Below are 21116 nucleotides of genomic sequence, written 5' to 3'. Positions count from 1 at the left end.
TACTACACAAATTTCTTTTCATAAAAGCACTGATTTGTTTTTTTTAAACCTGACTTCGCAGCAACACATTTAATAAAGTGGATGCTTTTGTTTGATGACCATCAGTGATTCAGCAGGTGGTTGGAAATTAAAAGCTTTGAGACATACAATTTAGAGAAGTCACACAGTGAGGAGTTCAGAGAAGCTTTTAATTTCTGCATCAGTGCATGAATGAAAGTGCAAACTCCAGCTGTTAATCCTATTGGGGCATTTGTATAAGGCTGGCACAAGTGCAGTGCATTTTTAATGCTAAAACAAACAAGTTTCCAAAATGTAGAATAAGCCTGCTGTTATAACTAAAGCAGCTGCAGATAACTGACCCACCTTTCGTTTTCATGGGGTGGAAGAAAAGTATATTTGTGCATACAATTGTCAAAGCGAATTGAGAGATCATTTGAAAACTATCTGCTTGTATAATTTTAAGTTGCTTCAGTGTCCATTGGTATAAGTCATATAGGTACATTTAGACATGACCATTTCAGCAGCTATAATTGGTTTACATCCTGTAAATAATTTAGCAGTAGAAACATCTTATTAGGATTTTCAAAGCTGTGATTGGCTGTGCACTTCAGGAGAAAGAGAGAGAGAGAAAGCGTGCTTGTTTACATATTGCTGTATAGCTAATCAGCATATTTTATATAATGAAGTCATTCACGCCTAGTGGTAATGTAGAGAAACTAATTCAACATGTGTTTGGGAGATGGAAGGAAAATTACACAGCAATGTAATGGGATCTAAAGAGGACACAAATGCAGTTCTGATAAGAATATACAGATAATGTTATTGAGTGCTGATGAAAGTAAGAGTGTGTGTGTGTGTGTGTGTGTGTGTGTGTGTTGTACCCATCAGATCCTGGTCTTGATGGTGAGTTGTCTGATGATAAGGAGGTGACAGACACGACAGAAAGCGGCCTCTGAGATGATGGCATGGTGAAGGAGCGCACCATCGACCGCGGACGTGTGCCACGGCGCTCATCCGCCATCGGAGGCTGAAACACACATACCATATTTTTATAGTAAGGGCTTTAATGCTTCGAATAGTTTTAAAAAGAATGTTTGAGCTTTAGTGATTATAGCATGCAGTGCATACAAAAGTTCCACATAAAACAAACTGTGCCACTGTTTAACTGTACAGATCAAAAGAACAATTATAATAAAACAAAACCAAAGATGAATTAAAAGTCAGAGAATAGATAAAGTGTAGTTAACCCTGTGGATGAAAGTACATGCCTGGGGAGAGTGCTGCTGATCTACTCTGCTTGCCTTTTATACAGTTTGAAACAATGGGAATTTTCACCAACTGTCCTAAAAGGTGAATCAAACTCGTCAGCTGGCCACAAACAGCAAGACACAGGACACACATGTCTCCCTCTGTATATCTTGCAGACACACACAAACACTGCCCTTGAAGTGGCCCGTTAGTGCACATCCATTACATCCAGGCTCCACATGAGCCATCATTGGAGTGAGAGGCGACTGACCAGCAGCACTGTGTGCCTCAGAAGCTGATGATCAATACCTGCTGGGTGCCATCACTAATATTCTCACTGTCGTCCCATTCCCTGCTCCCCTTGACTTATTAATTGTTCCTCTTTCTCTCAGTCTTTCTTGTTCTTAGTTTCTTCTGTTATTAATGGAGCAACATTAGACAACACAGCAGGCATGTCTGTGGAGGAGGGGAGTAAGGGGACGAAACACTTCAGGACTGACTGAGTATTAGAGGAAAGAGGCCTATCTAAGTGGAGTTAGTAGACAACGGTCAGAGTTTTTATAATTTTGTATATACCAGAGCACAAATTGTCTAGTGTGCATGGAAACAACACAGCTGTCAAAAGACTGTTACACTGTGTGCCTAATTATCAAGCCAGTCAGCTACATTACCATGTCGACTATTTAAACAGCTGCTTGTGCTGGTATTTGTTCTGATATGCTAGTCTGCTTCATGTTTTATGCAAAATGTATACTTTCACTGAATGTGCAACCTTCAAATAGCAACGGTTTACATGCAATGCTAACATCCAACAGTAAAGCTCTTAAATAAATATTAATTACGCACCTAGATGAAGGAGTGATGCCTATTTTCGTTTTATATCAGATTTTTTAGCCTCCAGTTTAAACCTGTAAAGGATTTATTTTCCAGGAAGATAAAATCACTGTGGGTGAAGACCATCTGCTAAATGCCATAAATATGACTATAAATGCAAATCTATTCCAAGTGGGAGTTCCTGTTAAGTCCCTGGGTTTATTTTGTCTCTTATTTACATGCAATCTAATAATCCATAAATAGCCCAAACGAGAGCTCAACTGGGAGTGTCGATCAGTTAAGATTAAACAAGTTGAAGTAGATCTGAATTAAATTTCTGACCAATTGAATGAGGTGAATTTCAATAATCAACTAAAAAGATTGAAATCTGCATATGGCTCAAAATAGACTCTTGCAATGAACAGGATTATGTATAGGAAAACACATTTAAATAAAATCTGTTTTAAATAGCTGTATGGGCAAGATAACCTTTTAAGGCTGAAGAAGGATGATTATTGGCCGTTAGCACTGGTAAAAATCTTTGCACTCTTTGCATCTCAGCTACTCTATCTCTCTCTTTCTCCTATAAGAGAAACATTCATCACTGGGATTAGCATGCTGGAAATGTCACTACTGCTTTAGAAGAATATAATATGGAGAATTCAAGCAACAACAGTATCATATTAGAGCTCATTGCATCAGTCAAAACGTTGTTGCAAGTGCCAAAAACCATATGATATGAGGCAAAGAACATACAAGCTTTACTGTGGAAACAAACCCCCAGAGAAGCTTGAAAAATTGGAACATAAAAAATGTGATACTAAAAGGCATAATGAGACACAGGTAAATGTTTAGTGACATGCTGTGTGCAGGGGATGATGGGTAGGGTTTGTGAAGGGCCCATTGGCGCTACCATGACATATACTAGATTGGTATTTTGTAAAGTTTTAGCTCTATGTTCTTTACTCCAGTGTAAAACTTTAATAGTGTGCAAGATGGCGCACATTCATGTCGGTATAGATGTCGGACATTGTAGATTGCACTCTGTAAATGGCAGTAATTGTGACAAGCTTTTGAAAATGGCACTGTTTTACTAGATACAGAAAAAAAGGGCCAGTCTTATATTTTCTTCTTGATGTTTTTGATACTTAGCAAACGTACTTTTTGAGAAAAACAGAAAAAGGTCATATTACTATAGTAATCAATAATTCCAGTGCATAAATCTTGAAGATTTAATGCTATGTGGTTATCTGAAAGAAATATTTCATCACACATGAGGAACAATGTGGGTCACTCTTACCTGCAATGTGACTGTTGTGGTCATGTAGAGGGAATTCAGTGAAATTTTACTTTATAATTAGGACCCAGCACAATGTGGCTTCTAGAAGGACCTTTAAATGACCTTTTATATTTAACATGTTGAGATTACATTTACATATTTAAATTACTATTAACTTGTTCAGGAAGGGACCTATTAATCATAACTAAGCATATCCTGATTGTGTCTTGTTTTTTTTTTAATCAGGTCTGGAGAAAACTCAAATTCAGTTTGTTTTGTTTATTTCTTACCAGGGATTTCACACCATACTGTTTCTCCACCTTCTCTTTTAACTGTTTGAAGCATGCCTCCAGACGCTCATGGAATGGTCGCAGGGCCTCGGTCACCTTCTCACCATGAATACGCACACCTTCTGCCAGATATGGAATCTGAAATTGAGCACAAAACAGTCTAGTCAAGTCTACATATTGGTGAAAACACAGTAGCTGTATACACTCATAAAACATTTTATTAAGTGCAAATGCACACCTACTCATTCTATCTATTCAGCCAATTGTGGCAGCAGTAGAAGACAATTTATGTAATTAATTAAGTAATGTTTAGAACCCAGCTATTAGGGTTGCACAAGCCAGTGCACTCTTAGTGCTGGTCCCAAGCCCGGATAAATAGGGAGGGTTGCGTTAGGAAGGGCATCCAGCGTAAAGTAATGTTTAGAACCACCATTAGACTAAAGAAAAACCAATTTGATTGTGGTGTGATTAATGTACCCAGATGAGCTGGTTTGTATCACACAACAGTCTCTGGAGTTAACTTTAGATTAGATTAGATTAGATTAGATTAGATTAGATAGATAGATAGATAGATAGATAGATAGATAGATTAGATTAGATTAGATTAGATAGATAGATAGATAGATAGATAGATAGATAGATAGATAGATAGATAGATAGATAGATAGATAGATAGATAGATAGATAGATACAACTTTATTGTCATTGCATTGTACAGGTACACAGCAACGAAATGCAGTTTGGCATCTACCAGAAGTGCAAAATGTAGTTAACTTAAAATAGTATATTATAAAAAAGAAAAAAGATCCAGTGAGCAGCAGGTCTGTCAATGGAAATGCCTGATTGATTAAAGAGATCAACAGAAGAAGACAGACCTAAAGTCTACAGTAACTCAGATAATCACACTGGATATCTGTGGTGAGGAGAAAAGCATCTCAGGAATCACATGGTAAAGATCATGTCTGGTTTCATTTCTGTCAGCCAAGAACGGAAGATTAAGACTGCAGTAGGCACAAACTTACCAAAACCAGACTGCTGATGTTTTTCTTAAGACACTTCTCACCCATGTTAATTCAAATGTTTTATTGCTTAAACCCCACAGTTTGTGTGAGTGGTGTGCTGACCGTCGTGTGTATCCGTTCATGCAAAAAAAATCCAAAATGCTAATGGCTACTTCCAGCCTTTCAGTGTTTGTTCTTTAGTGGCATGTCACTGGATCTGACTCCACTGGATGTGGTACAGTGGGAGATTTAAATCATTATATTGTTCTTAAAAAAATCTATAAGAATTGTGGTCTAGAATCTCAAAGGGGATTTTTCCAATATCTTGTGGTACAAGGCCATGAAGAACTGAGAGCTTTTCTTTTGAGAGTAAAGAGAGGCCCTACCTAGTATTACTATAGTTTTCCTAAAAACTTGCTTGGCAAGTGTATATAACAATAAGCTTGAAAGCCATTAGACAGCGGACATTTTCAATTCAATTAATTTGTATTTGTATTGCGCTTTTAACAATGAACAGTGTCTCGAAGCAGCTTTACACAGATAATGTGGTGATAAAAATGAATAAGATGTTCTTTATAAGTGTAAGTCTGTCCCTGATGAGCAAGCCTTCGAGCTTCACAAAGCAGATTTACAGAAGTCCAGTGTAGATTTAAGTATGAGTGAGGCAGAGGTGACGGTGGCTTATAAAATCTCTATGTTAAGAGATAATAACAATGAAAATGATAAACTTGAAATAAACCAGACTCAAAAGGGAACCCATACTATTTTGGGTAACATCAGACAATTAGTAATATATTACTAAATCATTTCCACATTCTGAATACCAGCAATCTGTAAAATGTCATTTTTCCAAATGAATGAACCAGTTCTTGGGTGTTACTAACCCACACTTACCTGGTTAACACTGAATGGCATAGAAATGGTAAGAAAAAAAGCACTTCCTGAAGTTTATTTGGTAACAGCTGCAGGATGCATATGGGTACTTTGGATTTAGACACCCACGATGCTGTACAAGTTAGGATATAAGCATTTCCCTTTACTAGAATGTAATTACCAGACTGTGCATATGGCTACATTAGGACTTATGAGTAGTGTGTAGTTGTACTGGTTTCAGCAGATATAAAATAGTATAAGACTCTCTCGTCAGAGACAGTGAAAAAGATTATACTTGTCATTTTACCATCAGTGTCCTCTCAAACACTCATTGTGTGATATATGCATCTTTTGTGAATTTGTATCACTGATCTAAACACATGCTTGTCAGACCTGATTGCTAAAGGGGTGTGTGAGTCCTAAATCTTTATTTCCCTGCTGAAATTTCAATAGCATACATGAAAAAAGGAAAATCCTGGATTAAAGTGCCCTAACCCTAGATGTGCTGTTTTCACAGAGGTGTTAAATGATGGACATTAAGGTTTTTTTCCTAGGGTTTTCCTATTGAAATTTTTTTTTCACAATTACATTTTCCTCTACTATGCGATAGATATAGTAGAGAATAAATCTTCTTGGCCTGTTTCCTATTCTTTCACCCAACCTACCCTGTAGCTCATGTATTAATATTAGCCCAACACACACCCATATGTGGGCTGCCGGGTTTCGTTTTCTTTTTATTTTGCACAAATGAGGGCGATTAAAAAAAAATCAATAGCACAACAAACTACAAAAACACTGTGTAGGTGAGATAACACACCTAGAGGTTTATGTGGTATTTAAGGCAGAGATTCTCAGTTAAAGGAAAAGTCCATAATTTTCTTTCACTCTAAGCTTTATGAAATGTACCTTAGTTAGTATGTTAGTATAGTATCGAGGAATTCTTCAGAAAAAGGTATTTATCATGTCTTAACACTATAAAGTTCATACTTTTAGATACAGTGTTCCTTACTGAGAGTGAAAGTGTGGGGTATCGTAAGTTAAAAAAAGTAGTTTTGTCTGATGAATATGTAATGAACATGTAATTATAGCAGTAATATTAAGTTGACTGAAAAGATTAAAGTACACCTGAGTAAAAACTTGCTCTCATGTTGTCTCATACCAAGAGCTTTTCTTCTTTAGGGTAATGGTTAATGGTATACAGTCATATTGATTGCATAGCTGCACTTATACATCGAATCTCAAGTCCTTTCTCATTACACAATCACATATTTGTTAGTAATAATTGTGCAGGTTTAAAAGGCTTCAATTACTTCTTTAAATCTGCAATACCTCCTTTAGAAATGCTGCAAGTATTGGGAAGCACAGATCATACAATTTGAAAATGATCTCAAATATATATGTAAGTGGTAAATATGCCTGTGCAAGCATTTCCGCATTCAGAAGGCATAGCAGTGCAGCTTCAAGATTAGCTTGGCTCATAACCCAGAAATGCTGAATGCATGCAAACAAGGGGAAGCCTGATCCTGTATCAGCACCCATCACTTCATATTCTTAAAAAATTAAATGACAACACACAGTCACTTACAGACAGGGAACAGTCATTTAGGAGCTGCACTGAAGCACTGAATGTCACCTAGCAACAATCACTTTAATGACCAATAGACAAATCAAAGAGAACTTTTCCTTTTATTCTGATGAAGCCTGGTTCTATTTTTCTGAAATGAGATATGGAGGAATAATGCTGTACACGTTTCTCTCTTGCACTTTTGAGGCTTTGTGAATTAGAGCTGTCAGTCATTCAGTCTATAGTCAAATCTATTCAAGCAACCTCACGTGTGAATTTTCACAGGATGCCATAAGAAAGTGTTTTCACATTGAAAGCCTGTAAGCAGTGGATTCCTTTAAAAAAATAAAAATAAAAAAAAAATAATAATAATAAAAAAATAAGTTTATTACCTGCATTTTTTTCTCTGCTACTCTCTATAATCCTAAACTTGTTTGATAATTTGTACATTGTGGACGTTTTCATTAATTTCACAGGAGAACTTTGTTTGCAGCCTAATGCTTCTTATTTTTCTACTTTTTCAGCAATTTCCAGACATTTCTCATTTCCTTTTTTTATGTTGACTTTCAGCTTACCTCCTTTCATGGCTTTACTGTGCTAATTTTAAAGCAAGTGCTTACAGAGGTGTGAATATTATAAACAAATGGGGGAAGAAAAAAACCTCCCACAAAACCCTAATATAAGTCTACAGAAGAGAAGTCTCACATGAATACAATTCTCAAGTCAAAGTTCACCCAGGGACAAAAATTAAGTGTTGTTTAACTCAAATATATCAAGTCAAGTCAAGTGGCTTTTATTGTCATTTCTACTATACACAGTGGTACACAGTACACAGTATATCTTATGTTTTGAATTATTTCCCCTTCTGTGATTGAGCTTTTCTAACAGGCCAGTGTTATTCCAATTCCACCTGACCGAGTCAAAATGTCAAGAATGAATATTAAGCAGACATCATCCGCTTTTCCTAAAAAACGTATTAGCTTCTGTTTACACATGAGCCTGTTGATAATTTCCCAGAAAATTAAACCAAGTGGCGCTCCAGATGATTGCCAGGTCCATTTCCCCAGGATTGGGACTCTGGCTCATGCTCACAACTAACGTTTACCTATTGAATTATCTCTAAATTAAAATGTGGAATGAGCTCCAGTCTAAAATTGAGTATAACTCAATGAGCAGCAATGCCAGAGTACCTGATTTAAAGAATCCAACAAACAAACAAAAACTACAACATCTGATTTCATATATTTTACAATGTCATACTCGTGACCCACATTTTATACTGCAGTTTGGGAAAAGTGCTTTTCTATTGCTACTCTAGAAACCAGTGACTGCTGCCCATGCAGTTTCTCTCAAAACCCCAGGCTTTGTTTGAGTTGTTATAGACTGCCTGCCACTTCACAAAATGGCCTCTACATGTCATTTTCCTCCCTTGTGCATCTATAAAGCCAGTAAGTACTTCAGGACCTATTACACAGCGAGGAGGGTCATGAGTTGAAGTTAAGTGTGTATGACATGTGCCCTAGAGCAGATAGCAACCTGCACAAGGGGAGAGCTAACCAAATCGATCACACACACAGGACTGAACTAGCTGTGTGTGATACACACAACATACAAAGAGAAGAATGTTTAGTAAACAGTTTGATATTGTGCTTTATTGATTATTGATCAGATGTGGAAAATTTAAATTAAAATGTAATTACGTTTATATATACCTAAAAGGGAAGTGAAAGCGACACTATATGCGTATATGAGTTAGGAAACACAATTAACTAGTCTAAAATTAGTGGTAGCTAACAATCCAAAAGATATGAGCTAGTTAGCTACATAAGTGCATTAAAACACACTTGGGGTCTATGGTTAAGAGCCATTAGAAGGAATGTTCCTGTGTGAACAATTTATATAATATAGTTCAAATACGGTAGAAATTATAGTATAGTTTCATACACAACACTTTAAAAAGCATATGATTTTATAATGTCTGAATACATTACATTGCTTAACATTATAATACCTGCATACAGGACACTAATATTGGAAATCTCATACTGTATTGGTACTGCATAATTTATAATACATCAGTGTTCACATGTAAATACATTATAAGCACAGATCATATAATGCATTATGCTTCCTAAACTTTATATAATATATAATAATTCTTATATAAAACAAAGTATTAGTTAAGCATTAGAACATTTTCTGCATTCTATATAACATGGTATACATTCATCATCATGACAACTTCCTAGAAATGATTAAACTTATATATACATATACACACAGTGGAACCCGGTTATCTCGCCCTCGGTTACCTCGACAACCCTATTAAGTCGATATTTTGAAGTGGAACCGCCAAATTCTCGCTTTGTCTAAGCATTTTTTATCGGTTATGTCGACTTTTTTATGTCGCCGAACCCTGATATCTCGAGCACAAGGGGGGAAAAATTTGCCATTTAACGTCAGTTTTCTCAATCGGCGCTGTGCAGCCGCAGAAGAACTTGCGAAAGTGGCGGAAAAATCAAGCCTTTACAGATGCTACAGGTGTTGTATTGTATACTGGTGAATCTCTGCTGTTAGTTAGTGCACATATGCCTTTTTGTTGTTAAATGTTATGTGAAGAACGGGAGCCGAAAAGCCGCGCTGGGTAGGAGTGCCGGTGGAAAGGCACGTACCGGGATACACATGACCGATAACAACGACCGCCGTGAACCAACATATACCAACAATAACGGACAGTGAGAGTGTGGAAGTTTAGATAGGAGCTGGTGATGATGATAAACAAGCACCAGATGTGCACGATTGAAGCCGGGAGCTTCAGAGAAAGCGGCCGAGAAAACACCTGACACGCTGAAGGGGGCCGAAGGGGGCGTGGCAGGTGGATTCCTGACAGTTAACAAACATGTACTGTATGTATTTTTATAGCATGCCTTCATCAAACAAATCGCAGCAACGCTGTTGTGTAAAAAACCCCTCCAAAAACACATGCATGCACATTCTCATTTATTAACGCACATCATGTACATAAAGAAATTTCAAGCACGTTAATATACTGCCGCCATATTGATTTTCGTTTATCTCGATCATCGGTTATCTCGATGCTTTTTGGCAACCCACCCCCTAGGACATCGACATAACCGGGTTCCACTGTATGTATATATATATATATATATATATATATATATATATATATATATATATATATATATATATATATATATATATATATATATATATATATAGAGAGAGAGAGAGAGGTGGACCTTTGGTGTCCACTATTATTCGTAACTAAAACATGCACCCAATTGCACAGTGTGATCATGAGATACGAGACCACTGACAAGCACATTTATGCAATACCAGTATCGCAGAACAAATGGGAAAATGTATTTCATATAACAAGTTAACTGACTGACTGACTGACCACTGCCTTCTCCACCCGGTTCAGCATCTGATCATGCACACAGTAAACAATTACAAGGAGTCTGAAAACACGACCGATTGATGCAATTATCTATATTTATAAGTGTAATAAAAATTCGCACTGAAGCATATGCCGCTTTGGCTGAACATTTGCGAGAACATATGCTGGAGCATCTTCCAGATACTTTTGTTTTAACTGTGTTTTATGAGCCCTCATGGCATTTGCTTGTATTTGATGCTGTATTAGTGCACATTTTACCACCTTGCTGCATTCTGCTATTTAGCCTCATCAATAAAACAAGCAAAAATGACTACAATTTCAAAACAAGTGTGATTGATTCTATTTGGATTTTTTATATTTTATAAATATCATGATTTTCTTTTGATTTTTTTGTTGCTGAGAAGGAGACTGTAAAACATGACTTAAAACTGACTTTCTGCTGAAACAAGTTTGTGCAACGGTTCTCCATCTTAATCAGTTCTACAATAGAAAGTATAACACTACATGTGTAATAATAAATAACAGATTATCAATATTAATGTATATTATAATTATATATAATATATATATTCTTTATATATTTATAGAAAATAATTATATAAATAATTTGCAAATATACAATGAATCCAGGCCAGAGGTTAGATCTCTAAGGTCACACATGGTTAAAAAGATTATTACCCATTAAATATTTTTAGGTATGCTAATTTTCTATCATGCTCAAATTTATTAAAATATTCTGTTGCCAATTCTCACTGTATTAACTTTGCGCTAGAATTGTAAATCCATTCTCAGATAATCACTGTTCAAAAATTTGCCATGAAAAACCTTTCAAGAATTCTGTCCCGTTCTCGCAGACTGGCCGTGTTTCAAGTGTTAACAGTAAATTATGGATAGGTTTTTGCTACAAAACAACAAAGACTATGAATTTTCATTAATTCTTTTTTTTTATGGTCCTCTGAAAAACCCTCACAGGTTTGTCCACACTAGTTACATACCATTTCACTACCATTTAGCAGTATAGGTTATGATGAATAAAACATCCTTCAGACTTCCAACTTGAAGTGAACATTCCTATTTATTATTCTATAATGTGCTATCTGCTTACAGGAAAAAGGACTCACACACACTGAGCTTGCTGAAAAAAATTGCTTCATGGAAATCATTATTATCCTTTTAGTGAGCAGTGGTCTTGTCAGAAGGGTCTCTGGCTGGATTTTATCTGTCGGTTGTTTAGGATCACAGATTGAGAGCTGTAAAGTACATACCTGCCAGGCGATCAGGTCTTTCAGCTTATCAATCTTCTCGTGGTCCTCAGAGTGCTCCTGTATGTACTTCTCTGTGAAAAACGCCTGCAGAGGACGAGATCGAGATTACGTGAGGCGGCGTTGAGTTCATTCGAATGACATACGACAACACATTCATATAACATTTTTTATAAAACAATCAGGAACAATCTAGATACACCCACATATGGGTTTTAAATGAAGGTTTTTATTATTAAGGGAAAACAAAATCCAAAACTACATGGCCCTGTGTGAAAAGTGTTTGCCCCCCTTAAACCTAATAACTGGTTGGGCCGCCCTTAGCAGCAACAACTGCAATTAAGCATTTGCAATCATTTGTTACAGCGCTGTGGAGGAATTTTGGTCACTCATCTATGCAGAATTGTTGTAATTCAGCCACATTGAAGGGCTTTTCAAGGTCATGCCACAGAATCTTAATAGGATTCAGGTCAGGACTTTGACTAGGCCAATCCAAAGTCTTCATTTTGTTTTTCTTTAGTCATTCAGAGGTGGACTTTCTGCTGTGTTTTGGATCATTGAACTGCTGCAGAACCCAAGTTCGCTTCACCTTGAGGTCATGAACAGATAGCCAGACATTCTCACTCAGGATTTTTTGGTACATAGCAGAATTAATGGTTCCATTTATCGCAGCAAATCTTCCAGGTCCTGAAGCAGCAAAACAGCCCCAGACCATCACACTACCACCACCATATTTTACTGTTGGTACGATCTCAATTACTTTCTTTCTCATATGTTTCTGAATTTCTTTGGATCTCAGCATGATGTCTAGCTTTTGAGGATGTTTTGGTCTACTTCACTTTGTCCTCGCAGGACATATTTAAGAGATTTCTTGATTGAGAACAGGTGTAGCAGTAATCAGGCCTGGGTGTGGCGAGAGAAATTGAATTCAGGTGTGATAAACCACAGTTTTAACAGGGGGGTAAACACTTTCTCACACAGGTTTTTGGATTTAGTTTTTCCTTAATAATAAAAACCTTCATTTAAATCTGCACGTTGTGTTCACTTGTGTTATCTTTTACTAATTTTAAATTAGTTTGATGAGCTGAAACATTAAAGTGTGACAAACATGCAAAAAAATAAGAAATCAAACACTAGCTTGTATTGACCTTCATTTACCTGTTTTTAATAGAGTATAATTAACTGTTTTGTAATATAGAATAGAACGAACTGTTTACCTGTTTTATAATAGAGTATAATTAGATGTTTTACAATATAGAGTATAATTAACTGTTTTATAATATAGAGTATAATTGGAGAAAACTAATGTCTATGTTAAGGCTAAATAATTAACAGTGGAGGGTCAGCATATCCTGGAATGAGTTACACTTCTTATACTATTGCAATTCGCATCAATTAAAAATCCATTCATAGTTTAATGTAGTGGAGCCATAGAACAAGTTATCAATTATATTTAAATAGTAATATCATAGTAGAAATAAATTCCTTACTCACTAACTTAATTACTTTAAACATCAATTTTAGGCAAAAAAAAAAAAAAAAAAGTGCCATCTTAGTTTGATGTTATGATAGAAACAGTTGTCGTTACACTTAGACTAGCACATCAACGTCAAACTGTCATCAGAAATTCAATCGGAAGAGCTGTCGATCAATCAGATTCGAGAGTTAATAAGCGACTGGAATTACAGGTTCATGTCTGTGGTCCTGCATTTTATACATGTACTCATAATACATTATGTGTAACAATGATAGACATATACCACTCAAAATAGCAATACCGTTAAACTTTTCAATGTTCAATTCAAATGGTAAGCGAGGGGAAAGCTGAATACAAACTAATATAAATGTGCTAAACTGTAGCTGTCTGATTATTCTAAACAAATCACTGATTTATATGCCCTTTCGTGGGGAAATAATACAATTTTATAATATATTTTATATTATAAAAATGGCAGAAGTGGTAAAAAGAAGCATTTTTTTTTTCTATTTAAGAGACAAATGAAAGGAAAAATGCCAAAGGGTTTCCTGGGAAATTTCTGCATAGCTCACATTGTACATGCTTTTAAAGATAGATTAAAAAAATATATATTACATTTTATAGGCTTCTACAGATTGTAGACGAGGGCAAATTGCTTCTTGAAACTTGAGGGCAAATTGCTTCTTGAAACTATATTGCACGATTGCTACTTTTTTGCAATTCTGGTAGATGCCACACTACATTTTGTTGCTGTGTACCTGTACTATGCAATGACAAAGTTGTCTGTCTGTCTGTCTGTCTGTCTGTCTGTCTGTCTGTCTGTCTGTCTGTCTGTCTGTCTGTCTGTCTGTCTGTCTGTCTGTCTGTCTGTCTGTCTGTCTGTCTCTCTCTCTCTCTCTCTCTCTCTCTGTCGACTAAGGCAAGGCAATATTTCCCAGCAGTTGATTTGCTGTTTTTTTTTTATCTTGTATTCAGATCTGTTTAAATAAAAAAGTAGCAGAATAATAACTTGCCTCTGATTATAATAACGGCTCAGTTGTGTGTATTAGTTGAGATTTCAGTCATTATTAATTGAGAATTGATAAATGTATACAGGCTGCCTTCGTTGTCTGATCTCTCTGCCTTTCAGAGGTAATACCACACAAGTCAGTAGAAATCTGGCTATGGAACTAATAGTTAAATAAAATATTCAAGTTTTTCAAATTCACACAATAACTTAAGGCTGTGATGCTGCTCAGCTGTTTCTCTGTGTGTTTGCACAAGATCATTTTGAACCTGAAATTTGGTGCACTTGTAAGCCTCCTAGAAGCCTATTAAAGGACATTATCCTACTTCAGATGTATTTTTTACAAATTCAAGCACAATTTCAAAACACTGTTAAATGCTGAAGAGGGTTTCTTTCCTCTTGGCAGGGAAAAAAGTCTCCATGAGGTTTTATTGTTATGAGTGAGCAATAGATAAACCAGAGAAGTAAACAGTCATCAGAGTGCATGCTGAGCTTTTCACTACTGCCTTGATGGCACTTCGTGTTTTATTTTTGCGTTCATTTGATTCCTGCAGCACTTTAGTGATTAGTTCCTTCTGAGACATCATGCAGGTATCTAAACAAATGATTTAGATATTGCTGCTTCAATTAACCACAATTATTATCAATGAGATGCTGCTCTAAAGCTAAAATACTGGTACTGGTAGATAAATGGTGTTTTTTCTTTTTTTTTTTTTTTAGCATTTAACACCAGTTAATCCAATCAGTTGATTACAATGATGTGTGTTTTCTCTTGGGTAAAACCTTTGCTTGTTCTCACCTTTTCATAGTTAGTAAAGCCACCCATCACAGCAGGGTCCACAATACCATTGAGCAGCATGGACAGGGGGTTGATGGGAAGGTTGGGGTCATTAAGATGACGCTGGACCATGTTGTTGATTTTCTCATTGGTCAGTTGCATGGTCTCCATGGCGTTCTCCAGAGGGCTAATTTCTTCCTGTAAAACACAGAGATATGCAGATTAAATATTAAAAGTATAGAATAAAGTAAAAAAATAAAATTAAAATAAAAAAAAAAAAGGACAGCACTTGGTCAAACCATCTTAATATTCCTAGATGATAATATAATATAAAACAAAATAAATATACATAAAGCCATGGTGTGACATTTTTATAGCTAATGCAGAAAATGTACAAAGGTTATTATATTATATTTAAATATTTTGTGTTAAAGTTTTTTCTAGAGAGGAAAGAAAAAGTTTATGAGTTTCTACTTCGAATCCAAAAAAAAAAGTTAACACTTTGCTAAAGGGATACATATAACCTTTAATGACTCTTAAGAGGTCTTTGGACTATGGCTTTCTTTCTTTTTTTTTCATAATTTTTTTTTTAAGACTAACAAGTAGTACCAAAATGCTAAATAATATCAAGGTAAATGTCGTGGGACACTTTTTCTTAATAATTATAATTTTTTTCACCCTTATCTGTAGCACAGCTGAAGCTGTTGAGGTTTTCGTTGGGAGTGACGACGATGGACAGGATTAGAAACAAGTTTATTAGAGGGACAGGGCATGTAGGACGTTTTGGAGAGGAGGTGAGGGAGGCGAGATTGAGATGGTTTGGACATGTGCAGAGGAGGGACATGGGGTATATCGGTAGGAGAATGCTGAGGATGGAGCTACCAGGAAGGAGGAAAAGAGGAAGACCAAAGAGAAAGTTTATGTATGTGGTGAGGGAAGACATGCAGGTAGTTGGGGTGAAAGAGGCAGATGTAGAGGACAGGGGGGTGTGGAGATGGATGATCTGCTGTGGCGACCCTTAATTGGAGCAGCCGAAAGAAGAAGATCTGTTCTACAGTTTCAGGAACCGAATGTAGTAAAGATCACCTGGATGAGCTGCTACTATAAATATATTAATATTTATTTAATGTCATGCTAAAAGATGAATTTATATGCTTTTGCTTTGACCGATTTGTATTTCAAAGAAAACAATAATAATAATAATAATAATAATAAAAAAAAGATTGTCTGCATTGGTGTCCATCTTCCACTACCTCCTTATCCCGTCTGCTAAAAAGAAAATGTCACGTCTATACCAGTTTAAAAAAAAAAAAATCTGCTCCTTTATTTTGAAATAGGGGTTTAAAAAGGTAATCTGTACATCTGGATCTTTTACTGCTGGGACTAGATATTTACTGCGCATTGTCCCTTATTCATTCGCCGTCTGTGAGAAGGATGTCACACCACGCTGTGACAGACTGAAGCTGAGACCCAAACAAATCTGTCTGTTCCTGGCCACAACACACAGCTCTGCAAATAGCTAATGAGGACGTTGTGAGGATTACCAGAATAAACTACGACATCTGAGTTAGGACAGAAAAACACAAAACACACAGGATGAAGATGGAAGGAGAGTAAAGGAGGGGATTTGCATTTGTAAGGATGCAGGAAGAATATAAGAATCAACTTGTAAAGGAAAAGCTGGGAATGAGATGAGTGAAAGTAGAGCAGCTTGAACTACGCACACGCACCACACACTTGGGGAAGGGGGGGGGGGGGGGGTTTAGAGGATAGAGGGATTGATAGAGAGAGTGAAAGACTTGTATGGGAGAAGCACTAAAGCTGAGAAACTAACGAAGCTGCTTTGTCATAAAGATTCTCTAAAATCCTGATCAAGGCCTGAATTATTATAGAACACAATCCAAACTCATTAATCGGCACAAAAGTGTTAACTGCAGCATGGAAACGGAAATTCAGTGAGAATATCTAAAACTACTGGATATTGCAGACAGGCCACTTTCTCAGGCTGATAAATCTCTCTCTCTCTCTCTCTCACACACACACACACACACACACACACACACACACACACACACACACACACACACACACACACACACACACACACACACACACACACACACACACACACACACACACCTCTAAATTATTACAACCCTCGAAGGCAGTTTAAATAAAAGAAAAGTAAAATGACTCGTACGATCTTGTGTAATTAGTCACGCTGTGAGAGTTTTTGGTGGTTTCAGCCCTACCGAAAATAACACTATATTTTGATCTAATAATCAATACCAATTTCTTTCTACAAGCGAACCCTATTCCAACACTCCTGGGCCCATTAGGTTATAAAAAAAAATGGCTTGAAGTTAAATGAGAGGAAAAGATCATCAGAGAACACAATGGGTCAGTTTACTCACTGCAGAGACGGAGATGACTTCGAACCAGCGCAGGATCCCAGGGAGCTTGTAGGCTGTGACATATGTAGTCCTTTCAATCCACATATTCTATTAGGGAGAACAAAATGAACACAAATAGAACAAATAGGTAATGGGTGAAATTATAGTCTCAGAGGAATGGCTACACAGGGCAGAGCACTTAGGGAAAAAGTTATTAGTTTGAACTTCTCCTGAACCTTCAGATGGCAAACCGAATCTTCTTAAATTAGATTTTGTCCAGTGAATTTGAAACTGAATGAATTCTAATTACCAGCAGCTCAATTATGTCTGTTAGTAATTTAATTTCAGATAGAGATGTCCACATTTGCTAGTTTGGCATTTAAATAGGTGCACTTCCTTTTTTTATTTTTTTTTATATTCACATACTTTTCTTGTATAAATTTTGCAGGTGTTTTGGACCTATTCAGTACCCACCCCCACACGATCTGTCAAGTTTAACCAATGGGTCAGATCTGTTTACCTGGACATGGAATGGAAGTCAGAAAGGTTGATCTCGTTAATACCGAGACAGAGTGACTGAAAAAAGCTAAACTGGCTTTTTATATTAAAGCAAATGAATAGTTGTGAATGCATGAAAGGTGGGCATAGAGCAGGTACTCGGGTACTCTTCTCCATTACCTGGGAACATTAGCATTTTGAGTTTAGGAGATACTCCTTTACAGACTTTATAAACAATTCAAAGCCTTGTGCATGCGTTCAAAGTTTGTTTGTTGATTAGTTGATAATCCATAGGCGAAATAAATATTTAATTAAATATATAAAACAATGCATTCCTTTTTTTTTTTTGCAGCTTCCACCATTGGGCCTTTGTTCAAGGCCCTTTACTTTAAACTGGTCGGTTGTATAAAGAAGATAACTGATGAAAGTCACTCTTCTCTTGTCTTGCAGTGGCAGCTTGGTGGTGCAAGAATTTGAACTCAACATCTCCTGATTAGAGGTCTAACCCCTAAACCACTGAGCTCCCACTTTCTGTTCCCTGCATACATCTTGCTCCCTTGCCCAATCATATATCAAAATCATACATACAGCAAATTCGTTGTCCGGGTCTTTCTCGCCTTTGCGGATGGGTCTGGAGTACTGGAACTTAATGACCTCGTTGATGGTGTAAAAACTGTAAGGAAAAGCAGAGCAGCCGTTAGTGAGTCACTGGACTCTTCAGTGTGACAGCATGACACTGGGTCAGCTCTCCGATGCAGGTGATATGATGGCATTGCAGTGTATTAGCTGTCATAAAGGCTAGAGGAATCTCCTTTCTGCTGGAATAAGGAGCAGCGCGAACGCTTGTAGAAAAACAATGGATGGGCTTCATTTATTTATGAAAAGGAGTGAAAAAAAATACTGAAAGGAGAAGATGGGCATGCAGAAACCAGCAGTATGACAGACACTGAAGATTTTAAAAAGAACTGACAACAACTCTACATTTCTCTTATATACATACACCTCCCCTGACAATGAGCTGCAAAAACAGCTTTTTTTTGTCTGTTTTATCTCCTCCTCACACTCACTGCCTGGAAATAAACGCCATCTGGTCTCAGAGGCTTTTGAATTAGATTTTGTAATTACTGTGCAATATGAATAAAATATCAAACCCAAAAGTAAGCAGCATTCCAATGCCAGCCAGATCAAAGTCCATCTGGGATGTGTACAGGCTTTTCATTCATCTACTAGAGTGTGTTTGACTAGAACAAGAAATGTGTCACCACCCTGATGGAAAGAATACAAAGACGGCAAGGCAAGGCAAAGCCACAAACACAGACGCCGAGCTTTGGTTAAATTCCACTCTAAGAACTAAACTTTAAAAATACAATTTTTCACACAGCTATTTTCGACACTTAATATATCAAAACAGATGAGATCCTCATGCTTTTGAGCATTTGTCTAGTAATTCCTGCCTGTAAGTGATTCTCTATGATCACTCGTCATTTAGCAAGTTTAAGTGCTAAAGGAAATTGAAGTGAAGTTAAAACAGTCACGTGGTTAGCATGCATATATGAGAGATCAGCAGCTATCGGGGGTTCAAATTGCTACCCTAGGCTTTCTGGGGAAAATCTTTACAGCTTCCTTCATTCACAGGCAGTTAAAGCAATTTTTTATTGATAAAGAAAAGCATTCCTCCTATTGGCTATTGTTACACATTCGTTTCAAAAGTAGCATGCTCCATTTTAAGCTTTCTTTTCTTCAAACATTGCCACCTATAGCACTACACCCCAATGCACCCCAATGATGTGAGCTGACTGCTGCTATAACCTAAGTGTATAAATTAGCTTTAGCAGATGCTCGACAATCTTTATAGCATGTAAAAGCAGAAACTAAAGTGCACTACGGTACAATTCTAGCAAACCTTTACTAAGCATGAAAATGACAATGCTTTTACATGTGATGAGAGAAAACTGAAGCTCTGCCAAAGGTTTGGCAGGCAAAGCTTTTTTTGTTGTAGTTGAGGCTGCAAAACATCCCGCCTTATCAGCATAGATAATATCAGAATAAAGATGAAGATACTGGAAGCCTCACTCATTTCCTACAGAGCACAATCACTTTGTCATACTTCTGAGTTCAATTACATTAGTAACTGCTTAATTGAACTAAGTAATAACATTATGAATTTTGCTCCCATGAGCATGTGTTATACTTAATACATGAGGCAACATGAAACATGAACATTTAAAAGACAATAAGAACTCGGGTTTCTTTCACAATGTGAAAAAATATGACCGGTTCAGTACCGTAATTTCCGGACTATAAAGCGCACCCATATATAAGCCGCACCCACTGAATTTTACAAATATTTTTATTTTTAACATAAATAAGCCACACTTGTCTATAAGCCGCAGGTGTCTACACTAATGAACTTTACACAGGCTTTAACGGAAGACACGTTACACACGGTGTAACGGGTGAAATATGTTGCGCATTCTTTAGGAGCATAGCGGTATTTTGGGAATAGCATGCCACTGCATTTTTTCCGGTATTACTGCATGTGTGCAAGACGAGGATTATGTCCTTATTATTTTCTGATGCTCATTTCTACGTTTCTTTGACTAACCCATAATGCTATTGCCAAGAAAAATAAAAAAAGCACGAGTTTTGGAAACCTGTCTGTGCTTATATGATTTCTGTTGTAACTGGAGTTAGTGAGCTCTCCCTTCATCCAGACTCAACGCGTTACAACGGCTTGTATCTAAACAGTAGCCGACCAAGAAAGTCATTATTCACTGTCTTCCTCCTTCCTTTCACAACTATTTCTCTCTAGAGTTTTTCTTTTGGCATCGTCGTGCGTTTAAAAAAAACGTTTTTTCTTCCGAAGCCGTGCAGCTCAGAACACAGGTGAGGTGCGTTTTTTCGAAAATTTCATTGGTCTAATGTTATGGGGTTCAGTTTTTTGGCTTGAAGTTTGTGAAACCGGGAAAAAAACAGGGAAAATTAATAAATAAGCCGCTTCGTTGTTTAAGCCACGGGGTTCAAAACGTGGGAAAAAAGTAGAGGCTTATAGTCCGAAAAATACGGTGGAAGTGGAACACTGCAATGCATTATTTGCTAAAACTGTCCGAGCGTCTTACGCATACTGACAATCAAGTGTCAGAGGTGGACAAGAATCACTTATAAAATAAATATACAGTTATAAAAAAAACAAAAAAAAAAAACACTTTAATT

The 21116-nt window shown here is 36.7% G+C and overlaps 1 protein-coding gene across 2 annotated transcripts in view; it reads right to left on the bottom strand.

Annotated features, from left to right (window-relative positions):
* dock1 (dedicator of cytokinesis 1) overlaps window positions 1–21116 on the bottom strand; it is a 291553-nt gene that overhangs the window by 7981 nt on the left and 262456 nt on the right. For both annotated transcript variants that reach the window (XM_083556371.1, XM_083556372.1), the window contains exons 43-48: window positions 18492–18576; window positions 17427–17513; window positions 15034–15210; window positions 11755–11838; window positions 3631–3768; window positions 882–1027 (exon numbers count right to left, since the gene is read on the bottom strand). In XM_083556371.1, the coding sequence (XP_083412497.1) occupies window positions 882–1027; window positions 3631–3768; window positions 11755–11838; window positions 15034–15210; window positions 17427–17513; window positions 18492–18576 (717 nt within the window). The remainder of the gene's footprint in view (window positions 1–881; window positions 1028–3630; window positions 3769–11754; window positions 11839–15033; window positions 15211–17426; window positions 17514–18491; window positions 18577–21116) is intronic.

Source organism: Silurus aristotelis, assembly GCF_946808225.1.
Source record: "Silurus aristotelis genome assembly, chromosome: 12".
In the NCBI taxonomy this organism is placed as follows: Eukaryota; Metazoa; Chordata; class Actinopteri; order Siluriformes; family Siluridae; genus Silurus; species Silurus aristotelis.
This window is presented reverse-complemented; position numbering and strand designations above follow the sequence as displayed.